Source organism: Cebus imitator, unplaced genomic scaffold (assembly GCF_001604975.1).
Source record: "Cebus imitator isolate Cc_AM_T3 unplaced genomic scaffold, Cebus_imitator-1.0 Scaffold199, whole genome shotgun sequence".
Lineage (NCBI taxonomy): Eukaryota > Metazoa > Chordata > Mammalia > Primates > Cebidae > Cebus > Cebus imitator.
Window position 1 is genome coordinate 4,614,659 of NW_016107514.1, and position 13,017 is coordinate 4,627,675.

General features: G+C 38.1%; 1 protein-coding gene across 1 annotated transcript in view; it reads right to left on the minus strand.

The window, feature by feature from the left end:
* Positions 1 to 5,354: 5,354 nt before the first annotated feature.
* The window catches only part of DBT (dihydrolipoamide branched chain transacylase E2), a 44,925-nt gene continuing 37,262 nt past the window's right edge, over positions 5,355 to 13,017 (minus strand). The window contains exons 9-11 of the mRNA XM_017547625.2: positions 11,842 to 12,033; positions 11,631 to 11,702; positions 5,355 to 6,460 (exon numbers count right to left, since the gene is read on the minus strand). Coding sequence (XP_017403114.1) covers positions 6,293 to 6,460; positions 11,631 to 11,702; positions 11,842 to 12,033 — 432 coding nt within the window. The 3' untranslated portion in view covers positions 5,355 to 6,292. The remainder of the gene's footprint in view (positions 6,461 to 11,630; positions 11,703 to 11,841; positions 12,034 to 13,017) is intronic.

Consider the following 13,017-nt stretch of genomic DNA (forward strand, 5'->3'; position numbering starts at 1 on the left):
TACATGTTTGCTTTCCAGTATGGAGCTACAAGCCACATGTGGCTATTTAAATTTAAATAGAGTGGGTATTGAGCAATTAAAATGTGGCTAGTATATCTGAGTTGAATTTTAATTTTAATTAAAATTTAAGTAGCTACATGTGGCTAGAGGCTGCCGCATTAGACAACTCAGAGTTCGAGTTTTACTAACTAGACTAGCAGATTAATCTCAAAATATTAATGTCTTAAAACAATAAAAGTGTATTATTCAACTATATCACATCCAAACCAATCAGTGCTAGGGTGTAGGGAGGGGAGCACTCTGCTCTGTCTAGTCATTTGGAACACTGGCTCCTTCTATCTTGTGTGGTGCCATCTTCAACCTTGAACGATGCATGTTGGAGGGGAAAAGACTGAATGTGAAGAATCTCTTGAGAAGTGTTATGGGCCATGACTGGAAATGGCCTACATTACTTCAACCCGTATATCCGTATTCTAATAGTTACAGATAAATGACATGGCCCTACCTAACTGCAGGCTAAAGGAAAAGAAACCAGGTTTATGGACACATAACATTATTCTGCCACACTGAAATTTTCAGAGTTCTGGCATCGGTCTCTAATACCTCCTCCATAAGGAACTGGAAATAAATTTTTTTTTTTTTTTTTTTTGAGACGGAGTTTCGCTCTTGTTACCCAGGCTGGAGTGCAATGGCGCCATCTCGGCTCACTGCAACCTCCGCCTCCTGGGTTCAGGCAATTCTCCTGCCTCAGCCTCCTGAGTAGCTGGGATTACAGGCACGCACCACCATGCCCAGCTAATTTTTTGTATTTTTAGTAGAGACGGGGTTTCACCATGTTGACCAGGATGGTCTTGATCTCTTGACCTCGTGATCCACCCGCCTCGGCCTCCCAAAGTGCTGGGATTACAGGCTTGAGCCACCGCGCCCGGCCTAGAAATAAATTTTAATCAGTGTGCCAAAGGAGTAAATCTGGTACAGTTCTGGATGTGAGGAAGACACTGAAGGATCAAAATGGGGCAGTGGGGGTTCTACATAGGGTAGGGACCGGGGGAAGAGATGGAATAAATAATAGAGGGCAGAAAGTTTGGTATTTGTTGATGGAGAACCACTTCCCGGAAAGAGAAACAAAAGGAAAGAGAAAGTGTGGCAATAAAAATTTTGAGGTGAAAAGGAGAGAAATTAAACGTTCTTAGACTGAATCACTTTGTCTACTCTGAGGTTATTTGCTTATTATGACAAGCCTGGGAAGATGTTTGGGTAGGCGCTTAAAATTAGCAGAAAAGACCTCAACAGGTACTATGAAGAGAGCCTTGGGCATGTGCTGTAGAAATTGGAAGGCATTTGTTTCAGACTGATCTGGTAATCCAGATATTTCACAGAAAGTGTCACATAAATTCAAATATGTATCTTCTTTTTCTCTTGATAAATATCCCTATGGTAAGCCACGGAGTTCTGTTAATCTTCTGTTTGACCACATAACTACGCTTTGAAATTTTAACTTAAACTTTTTCCTTTTACCATAATTAAGGTGCTGGTATAAGAGTAGAGCATTAAAGCTAGTGAGTAGATTAACACGCATTTTAAGAAAAATCAGATCAACAGAGAATATTGAAGCTAGTAATTCATATTTTGACAGCATCAGTTGAACTGTCAGCACAACATGAAGTTTGAGAGTAAAAGTATTTCTCAAACTAACATTTAACTTAAACTGGGAAGAAAATACAAATGTTCTTTGTTGGAGAAATTATAAAATCTTGGAATTGCAACAAACAGCCTCACAGTTTAACAGTATCTTATGTATTTGCCTTCTACTCCCTACTCTACTGCTACCTCAGCTTCCTCCCTACCCATGTCATTAAAGAACTCTCTCAGAAAAATTCATAATTTAACATGAATTGAGGTGTGATGGGGTGGGAAGGCAACACCTTACTTTATGTAGTTGACTTCCTTTTTAATCTGCCCATAAATTCTTCCAGATCCCCATTCTTGATCTAGTTAGTTGAATGAGGATGGCTGACTCCTAGGCTCCAAAGGTGACCATAAGATTCAAGCGTGGACAGAGTATTGTATTCTCCTGCCCACACTGATGGGCACGTGAAACAAGAAAGACAAATCAAAAGCTCTCGTGTGTGTGTGTATACATACTCACATATATACTTTGAGAGGGTCTTGCTCTGTCATCCAGGCTGGCGTGCAATGGCACAATCTCAGTTCATGGCAGCCTTTGCCCCCCAGGCACAAGTAATCCTGCCACCTCAGCCTCCTGAGTAGGTGGAACCACAGATGCATGTCATTACGTTGGCCTAATTTTTTGTTTTTTGGTGTTTTCTTTTTTTTTTTTTTTTTTGTAGAGATGCGGTTGCCGAGGCTGGTCTCAAACTCTGGACTCAAGCGACTACCCACTTAGGCCTCCCAAAGTGCTGGGATTATAGGCATGAGCCATGGTGTCTGGCCTCTCCTGGCAATTTTGACTAGAAACAATGTGGGTTCACAGACATGATCCGATCTCAATAAGAAAAGACAGTGTAGAGGGAAAGAGCCAAATAAACATTAAGAACTGATTGGGAATATAGCTCAACTCTAAAAGCATTGCTCTTCTCCAGGTTATTGGCACAAATCCACTTCAAGTGATAGCATTAATCGCTGGCTAAAGCTCTTGTTGTGAGGGCAAAAACTGCATTTATCTAATTCACCTTTATCCATAATCTCTACCCTAGAGCCTGGAACTGAATATACAATTAATAAATATGTGCAGAATAAACTCATTAATCAATTACAGCCTGAATGTTACAAAGGTCTTTGAAGACTTCACAGAAACATTTATACTCTTGATATTGTAGGGCAGTGCAGAGTGCCATCATTTCTTTCTTTTTCTCTTTTGAGACAGAGTTTCACTCTTGTTGCCCAGGCTGGAGTGCAGTGGTGCCATCTCAGCTCACCACAACCTCTGCCTCCCGGGTTCAAGCGATTCTCCTGCTTTAGCCACCCAAGTAGCTGGGATAACAGGCATATGTCACCACGTCTGGCTAATTTTGTACTTTTAGTAGAGATGGAGTTTCTCCATGTTGGTCAGTCTGGTCTTGAACTCCTGACCTCAGGTGATCCACCCACCTCAGCCTCTTAAAGTGTTGGGATTCAGGGGTGAGTCACTATGCCCGGCCTCCATAATTTCTTCCTTAAACCATAGTTTACTTAGAAATCAGCAAGGAAATCCATCAGGTGATTTTTGGGATCCACTTTGAGTGGGAAGCCATGAGAAATGCCCAAACAACCCAGTGGGCTTTCCTGACTAACAGCTGTCACTTTCACTCTCTTTCTACATAATCACCTCTTATTCAGGTTTCAACATAAGGTATTGATTGCTAAAACATAAATTCATGGCAATTTTGACTTCCATCCTCAGTCTTCCTTCCCTGTTGTACTTCTTTTTCATATATCGGAGGAATGCTGTACATAATGAACAGAGCTTCGATTTTCTTGTTGGCCACTCACAGCAATAAATTTGCCTTCTCCCCCACGTACATACACCTTCTAATATCAGGTCATGTTAGTAAAGGACTTGAATTTTCTAGCTTCTCCACTTTAATTCCAACCTCTAGGAGTACAGCAAGAGCCCTTTTCTCCTCCCAAACACCCACCCCTGCTTTGTAGAGCCCCATGGACTAGCACTGCTGCTAAGGCTGTGCTCCTGCCCATCTGGCCCCCTCCAGGGAATCCTGCTATCCTAAGGGCTATGCACACAGTAGGGAACAAATCCTTTGCTGAATTCTCAATGGATGAGACCAAAGAGAAGATGGTAATGCCCAGGGATTGGAATAGAACCAGACAGCTAAAGGGTTATTTTGGGAATACATATCTTGAGCCACTGATGCTGGACCTTCAGCGGAATATATTACACTTATTTATTTCAGAATTCCCTTCCCCCGGTTCTTCTATTCTTTAAGTGAAGAGGACATTTTTACTGATCATGTCATTCTTAATTTACAATTCAATAAATGTCTATCAATAGAGAATTGGTTAAATTATGGGACATCATCCATCTTCTGATCCTTCCAGATAAGATCAGTTACCTTTACTGGATGGCTCCTAGCACCTGGGTTATTTCCTATCAAGAATAGTGTTTTGTGCAGTTATCTAATGTCTGTCTCCTCCACTAGACTATAAGCCCAGTCAAGGAAGGGAGCATGAAGGTGGCTATTGTATGCTTAGAACCATGATTGGTAGAGTAGATGTTTAATGTTTGAATGTATAATAAATGCATACAATGGAATACTATGCAGCTATTTGAAAGCATGACAATGTGGAATTATTTATTGATATGTAAAGTTGCCCATAATATAATGTTAAATTTTAAAAATCAAATAATAAAATAGTAGATATACTATGATCCTGCTTTAATAAAAAGAATAGCCATATATATAGATACATACATCAAAATGTTAATAGTAGTAATATTATGAATGATTTTTTATTTTATTGGTAACTCTTTGTATTATCTGAAATTTTACAATAATAGCATTTATTTGACCTTTTTTTTTCTTTTTATTTTTTAGAGACCAGGTCTCACTCTGTTACCCATACTGGAGTATAGTGGCACTATGATAGCTCACTGCAGTTCTGAACTCCTGGGCTCAGTTGATCCTTCTGTCTCAGTTTCCTGAGTAGCTGGGACTACAGGTGCACACCAAGACATTTGGCTAATTTTTTTTTTTGAGATGGAGTGTTTCTCTGTCGCCTAGGTTGATGCAATCTCTACTCACTGCCACTTCCACCTCTTGGGCTCAAGCAATTCTCCTGCCTCAGTCTCCCAAATTGCTGGGACTACAGGCATGCACCACCACGCCTGGCTAATTTTTTATATTTTTAGTAGAGATGGGGTTTCACCATGTTGGCCAGGCTGGTCTCGAACTCCTGACCTCAGGTGATCTGCCCACCTCAGCCTCCCAAAGTTCTGGGATTACAGGCATGAGCCACTGGGCTAACTTAAAAAAAATTTTTTTTGAGATGGAATCTCAGTATGTTGCCCAGGCTGGTTTCAACCTCCTGGCCTCAAGCAATCCTCCTGCTTCAGCCTCCCCTATAAGTGGGATTACAGTTTCAAGTCACACCACATCTGGCTTATTCTTTCCTGATTTTAAAATTATTTCCATTTCAAGAAAAACCAATTAGACATAAAACAAGCTTTTTTCTATCATAAAACTTCACTAAAACAACTAATTTTGGCATACAGTATTCAACTGGACAATATTAGAAACAACATAGATTTCTGAATGCAAATTGAAATGTTGGATGCATTCATCTCGATACTATTTCTGATTAAAGTAGAACTTTAGCAAAATTATCATTATGAAACCTTCATTTCTATACAAAATTTATTATTTTTTATATCCATAATTATTATTAGACTCTTCCTTCTCCTGTTATTTACATTCCTACCCAGGATATGGAGAATGGAATAGACCTTAATTTCTTATTCTATTTTTTAACTGAAGACCAAAAAAGTTAAAAGAATGTAGACTTCTGCAAATTAAAAAAAAAAAAAAAAAGAAATGTCAGTGGCTGCTACATTTAAAGTACCTTCCCTACATAAGGGAAGTTTGCAAAGTGGAAGTCTTTCCCAACAAAATGCTAAAGCATTACCAAAACTCTAAAAGTATATCCATTTTAAACAAACACCTTTAATAGACTAACTGGTTATAAAACTATAATTAGACATTTTTAAGGCCAGTTTATACCTTTTCAAATACGTTAATTGATATAAATAAGATATTTACAGGTGATATTCTCTATACAGAGCAAGAATATACTATTGGATATCTCAAAAGAGAAGTATAATTGCACTTATTTTATACAACAGTTAGCATGATTACAGGGAAATGGAAAATATTTTGTATATAAATTCCTTTTCCTAATTAAGTATAATTAAAAAGTTTCATTAAGAGTCAGTTAAAAAAAATAGGGCATATACTGTCTGTATATGGCTACCTGTCTTTTAGTAACATTAATTTTGTTAACCTTGCCAGTTTCAAGCCATTGACACAAAGACGTCAGCACCATATTAAGCAGTCACACTCTGACCTATAAAATGTGACAGCCCCAGGAGAACCATTATACCATTAATCATTTTCGGTAAAAAGTTCAACAGAACAGTGACAAATATTGTGCCTTAGAACCTTAATCATACCATACAAATCATTTACAATACAAATTGTAAAGGTGAACATGGACTGGCACAGCTAGGCTTTACATACTCTTTGGAAGCTCAAAAAGTTTAAGAATGTCTTATCAGTCTTCATTTCAGATCTAGTAGCATAAAAGCTGGATTTTCTAAGTATGATTTCCACAAATTAGAGAAGCGTGACATTGTAGCACCATCAATAACTCTGTGATCAGCTGACCAGCTCACATTCAGTACGTGTGCCTTATATACTTCTCCTTTCTGGTTAAATCGGGGAATGGCCTAGAAATGGAAAGAAAAAAAAAGAAGAAAGAGTAAACCTTCACTTGCTCAAAGCTCAAGCTCTAACAATGGCATAAGATCAGGCAAACCCTTCTCGCTACAATAGAGAAAAAAATGGGCATCCCTAATGACTTTTGAAAACTCTTCCCACCTTTGAGTATGTGCCTGAAATTTTCAGAACTTCTCCAAGGTACTTTCTTTCCCTTGGGCAATTCCCATACCTACATTCATTAACTTTCATCTCAGATTTCAAATATTTAACAATTATTTACTGTATACCCACTATGTGCCAAGTAATCTTCTGGGTTCTGGGGAGAGACAGACAATTAAACAAGGCTTCCTCACTGAAGGCAATGAGGAAACAAGCCATCCTCAAGTTCATCCAACTACTGAGTTGGCCAGGAAGAAGATAGAAGACAACAACACGCTTATGTTCTTTGTAGATGATAAAGCCAATAAGCACCAGATCAAACAGGCTGTGAAGAAGCTCTATGACACTTTTGTGGCCAAGGTCAACACCTTGACCAGGCCTGATAGAGAAAGGAAGGCATATATTCCATTGGCTCCTGATTACAGTGCTTTGGATGTTGCCAGCAAAATTGGGATCACCTAAAATGAGCCCAGCTGGCTAATTCTAAACATATATCTTTTCTCCATTAAAAAAAAAAAAGACAAGACAAGATATAAGCATCAACTTCTTGTTAGATTCAATAGACATAAAAGCATCCTGTCAAACTGCTATAAAAGTTTCTAAGCCCTACTCTGTTTTTCTGTACTGATCTCCTCATGGTTGGGATACAACAGTTGCAGCCAGATGTGGATCCCTGATGACACTGAGTAACATCTGTGTAAAGCCATATAGGCCACTTCAACTATTTGTCTTTGATTCCGAGTGAGATGAGAAGCCCTGTAAGTGTCTGAGCAGAATGGCCATTCACTGAAAGGGGAAGACTTTAGGAGGAGCAAGTCTGATGGTGGGGGTCAGTGAGGAAGACGCAGGAACTCAGTTTTAGACATGTTAAAATTCAAGATGCCTTTACATATCCAAGCAAGATACAAGAGTTTAAAGTTCAAAAGTGAGGTCCAGTCTAAAGATATAAATCTAGGGAGTCTTCAGTGTATAAATGGTATTGAAAGATCAGATAAAGAAAAAGGGGTAAGAACTGAATTCTGGGGTGCTTCGACGTGTAGAGACTGGGAACGTGAGGAGGTATGGGGTAAAGGAGACTTAGAGGGAAAAGGCAGTGACATAGGAGGAAAACCAAAATGGCCAGGTATTCTGCAAGTCAACATTAAGAAAGTTTTCCAAAGAGGTTGGATTGATCAGTCATCTCAAGGTCAACTAGTAAGTCAAGGAAAATGAATACTGAGAATTGAGTAACATGGAAGACTGAATGACTTAAACAATTAAGCAAGAAGGAATTAAAATTCTATAATGAAAGCAAAATAGCAAAGGAAAGATGACACAAGGGAGAAATAAATTAAATACTATTTGTCTCTACCCAACAAATATTAAGTGATGAATAAGATTGCTGCTCTAAGCCGGGCGCAGTGGCTCAAGCCTGTAATCCCAGCACTTTGGGAGGCCCAGGCGGGTGGATCCTGAGGTCAAGAGATCGAGACCATCCTGGTCAACATGGTGAAACCCCGTCTCTACTAAAAATACAAAACATTAGCTGGGCATGGTGGCGCATGCCTGTAATCCCAGCTACTCAGGAGGCTGAGGCAGGAAAATTGCCTGAACCCAGGAGGCGGAGGTTGCGGTGAGCCAGATGGTGCCATTGCACTTCAGCCTGGGTAACAAGAGCGAAACTCCGTCTCAAAAAAAAAAAAAAAAAAAAGATTGCTGCTCTAAGAACTATGTTTCATGGCTTGAAAAAACCATGGATAAAATGATTCTGAAAAATGTATCTACTGAACAGACATTTGTAAATCAAATATTCATCTGTTCATAACAGCATTATTCACGAGAGCCAAAAAAATGGAAATAATCCAAATATTCATTGACAGATGAATGGATAAACAAAACATGGCATATATCTATGTACAATAGAATATTATTTACTCCTAAAAACTAATGAAATTCTGACACATGCTAAAACATTAATGAGCCTTGAGCCAGATACAAAAAGATAAATGTTATATGATTCCACTTACATGAGGTACCTAGAATTGTCAAATTAATTCAGAGAGACAGAAAGTAAATGGTAGTTACCAAAGGCTGGGGAAATAGATTATTCAATAGGCACAGAGTTTCAGTTTGGGATAATGAAAAAGTTCTGGAGACAGATGATGGTGATGGTGGCAAACGATGTAAATGCATTTAATGCCACTGAAAAATATACTCAAAAATTGTTTCAATGGTCAATTTATGTTTATATATTTTGCCACAATTATATATATATACACACACATAATTCAGAAGAAGATAAATCTCTTTAAGGAAAGAGAACACAAAACTTTGTTAAACAGGTATAATGGTTTGGGAATTGTGGGAAGCCAAATTTTTAAAGAATCAAATATTGAATTCTTATTGGAAAAGAGAATGAGTGATAGAAGTTATCACTCAGAGAACTCTTGATTTGAAAAGAATAGTGTCATATTGTGTGTTTTTGTTTTTTCTCCCTATCTCCTCTGCTTGCCAGAAGGGAAAGTGGATGCTAGGAAGGGGGAATAACTTAGATGCTAATTTACTCTCTGCTAGAAATCAAATCAAAGGCTGAAGGAAAGCATTTGTGAGGGTTCCAACATGCAAGGAATAAACTCATGAGGACAAGTCCCAGAGATGTTCAACATGGAAGCACTGTAAGTGTAGAAAAGAAGAAAAGCTCTTCTTAAAACACATTCTTCTTAATATAGTGACAATGACATTTAATAAACATAGTATTGAAGTGGTATCTAGGAGCTTATGTGCCTCAGTGGTCCTCAATACTGAATTAATAGCGGTACCTAAGTCCCATCCTTCAAAATTCTGATTCAGTTGGTAGAGGGGGAGCTTGGCCATAATTTCTTTTCAAGCTCTCAGCTGATTCTAACATACAGCCAGGGTTAAGAATCATTGCAATCCTTATTCTAAGTCAGTGTCTTCGAAATCATGGCCACCAATCACTTTTTTTTTCTTTCATATTTTGAATTTCTTTGTAGTTTAATTTTTTTTAAAATTTATTATTATTATTATTATTATTATTACACTTTAAGTTCTGGGGTACATGTGCAGAGCATGCAGGTTTGTTACATACGTATACAGGTGCCACAGTGGTTTGCTGCATCCATCACCCGTCATCTACATTAGGTATTTCTCCTAATGCTATCCCTCCCCTACCCCTTCACCCTCTGCTAACCCTCCCCTAGCCCCCTACCTCTGACAGGCCCCAGTGTGTAATGTTCCCCTCTCTGTGTCCACATGCTCATGGTTAAGAAGAATCAGTATCATAAAAATGGCCATACTGTCCAAAGTAATTTAAAGAATCAATGCTATCCCCATCAAACTACCATTGACTTTCTTCACAGAATTGGAAAAAAACCCTTAAATTTCATATGGAACCAAAAAAGAGCCCACATAGCCAAGACAATCCTAAGCAAAACAAAAACAACAACAACAACAACAACAACAAAATAAAGCTGGAGGCATCACACTACCTGACTTCAAACTATACCACAAGGCCACAGTAATCAAAACAGCACGGTACTAGTACCAAAACAGAGATATAAACCAACAGAACAGAACAGAGGCCTCAGAAATAATGCCACACATCTACAACCATCTGATCTTTGACAAACCTGACAAAAACAAGCAATGGGGAAAGGATTCCCTATTTAATAAATGGTGTTGGGAAAAATGGCTAGCCATGTGCAGAAAGCTGCATGTGGATCCCTTCCTTACACCTTATATAAAAATAACTCAAGATAGATTAAAGACTTAAATGTAAGATAAGACCTAAAACCATAAAAACCATAGAAGAAAACATAGGCAATACCATTCAGGACATAGGCATGGGCAAGAACATCATGACTAAAACACCAAAAGCAATGGCAAAAAAAGCCAAAATAGACAAATGGGATCTAATTAAACTTAAGAGCTTCTGCATAGCAAAAGAAAATATCATCAGAGTGAACCCGCAACCAACAGAATGGAAAAAAAGTTTTGCAACCTACCCATCTGACAAAGGGCTAATATCCAGAATCTACAAAGAACTTAAACAAATTTACAAAAAAAAGCAAACCCTGTCAAAAAGTGGGCAAACAATATGAACACTTTTCAAAAGAAGACATTTATGCACATATGAGGAAAAGCTCATAATCACTGGTCATTAGAGAAATGCAAATCAAAACCACATTGAGATACCATCTCACACCAATGAGAATGGCGATCATTAAAAAATCAGGAGACAACAGATGCTGGAGAGGATGTGGAGAAATGGGAACTCCTTCACATTGTTGGTGGGAGTGTAAATTAGTTCAACCATTGTGGAAGACCATGTGGCAATTCCTCAAGGATCTAAAACTAGAAATACCATTTGACCCAGCAATCCCATTACTGGGTATATACCCAAAGGATTATAAATCATTCTACTATAAAACACATGTACATGCATGTTTATTGCAGCACTGTTCACAATGCAAAGACTTGGAATCAACCCAAATGCCCATCAATGCTGGACTAGATAAAGAAAACATAGCACATATACACCATGGAATACTATGCAGCCATAAAAAAGAATGAGTTCATATCCTTTGCAGGGACATGGATAAAGCTGGATACCACTATTCCCAGCAAACTAACACAGGAACAGAAAACCAAACACTGCATGTTCTCACTCATAAGTGGGAGTTGAACAATGAGAACATATGGGCACAGGGAGGGGAATATCACACACCAGGGCCTGTCAGATAGTAGGGGGCAAGAGGAGGGATACCATTAGGAGAAATACCTAATGTAGATGATGAACCCATGGGTTCAGCAAACCACAATGGCACATATATACCTATGTAACAAACCTGCATGTTCTGCACATGTGTCCCAGAACTTAAACTATATATATACTTTCTAAGATAAACTCACAAACTCAAACCTACAAAATGAGGGGAAACCTCAGAAATGTTTACTCTTCATTGTGTTTACTCCCTGAATTTGTTTAAACTCCATATTTCCGTTATTTAAGACATGTACCTTAATTGATCCAATGGCCCCAATGGCTACTTCAGGTGGCAGTATTACTGGTTTGGCATAGGTACCACCAATCTGTTTAAAAAAAAAAAAAAAAAAAAATGGAGAGTATGGTTTTTAGGGAATAAATGGCAAGTAACATTTTCTATTTTTAATTAAGCATATGATCAGAAACCTTAAGTTATGGTTTATGTATTTCAACATGATTACTCACTGATCCAATGTTGGAAAGAGTAAATGTTCCTCCTGTAAGATCAGTGGTGCTGAGTTGACCCAAAGAGCCCAATTTCTGGAGGCGGTTCAGTTCAGTGGCAATCTCAAATATAGAGCAGATCTGAACATTTTTCACATTAGGGACAATCAAACCCTGCTCAGTATCCATTGCTATTCCAATGTTATGAGAAGCCTAAAAAATAAAAAATTATACAGTAGGGCTTTTAATGAATAAGCTAACAGCAAAGAAAGGATCAACTTTCACTGTCATCTAGAAACCACTACCAAAACTCATTTTTACCAGATTGGCAGTGATTAAAAATAAATAATTTAAAAATATTTTTTGAAAGATTTTTTGGGCCAAGTGCAGTGGCTCAGCCTGTAATCCCAGCACTCTGGGACGCCAAGGCAGGTGGATTACCTGAGGTCATGAGTTCAAGACCAGCCTGGCCAATATGCTGAAAGCTGTCTCTACTAAAAATACAAAAATTAGCTGGGAATGGTGGCACAGGTCTGTGATCCCAGCTACTCACGAGGCTGAGGCATAAGAATCGCTTGAACCCAGGAGGTGGAGGTTGCATTGAGCTAAGAAGGTGTCACTGCACTCCAGCCTAGGTGACAGAATGAGACTCTGTCTAAAAATATATATGTATATCTATAGTTATATATGTATATATATATTTTGAAGATGATAATTTTTTGTTGATAAGAATATAGAGCAATAGGCTGTTTCCTAATATTGTTAGTGGGAATGTAACTGGTACAGGTTGAGCATCCCTAGTCCAAATATCTGAAATCTGAAATGCTCCAACATCTGAAACTTTTGAGGGCCGAAATGATGTCACGTGATGAGTCACAGTCAAAACATAGCCAATTCCCTTGAAAACCGATTTATCACCCAGAGTCGAGATCCATCTTCAGAATCCTGTATACTGACAAAAATATAGAAATGTAAAGTTTTTATTTTCAATTTATGGGATGGATTAAGCACCTCAGCATTCCTCATTATGTAATAAAATACATATATAATAAAAAGTATATTCAGTATTTTGTCCTTAAACATTATGCTGCATAGTTGTTGAAATAGTTCTCATTTTTAAATATTTAACCATATCAGAGCCCATCAGTAAAAACAAACAAACAAGCAAACAAAAAAATGCAGCCAAAACTGATTCTA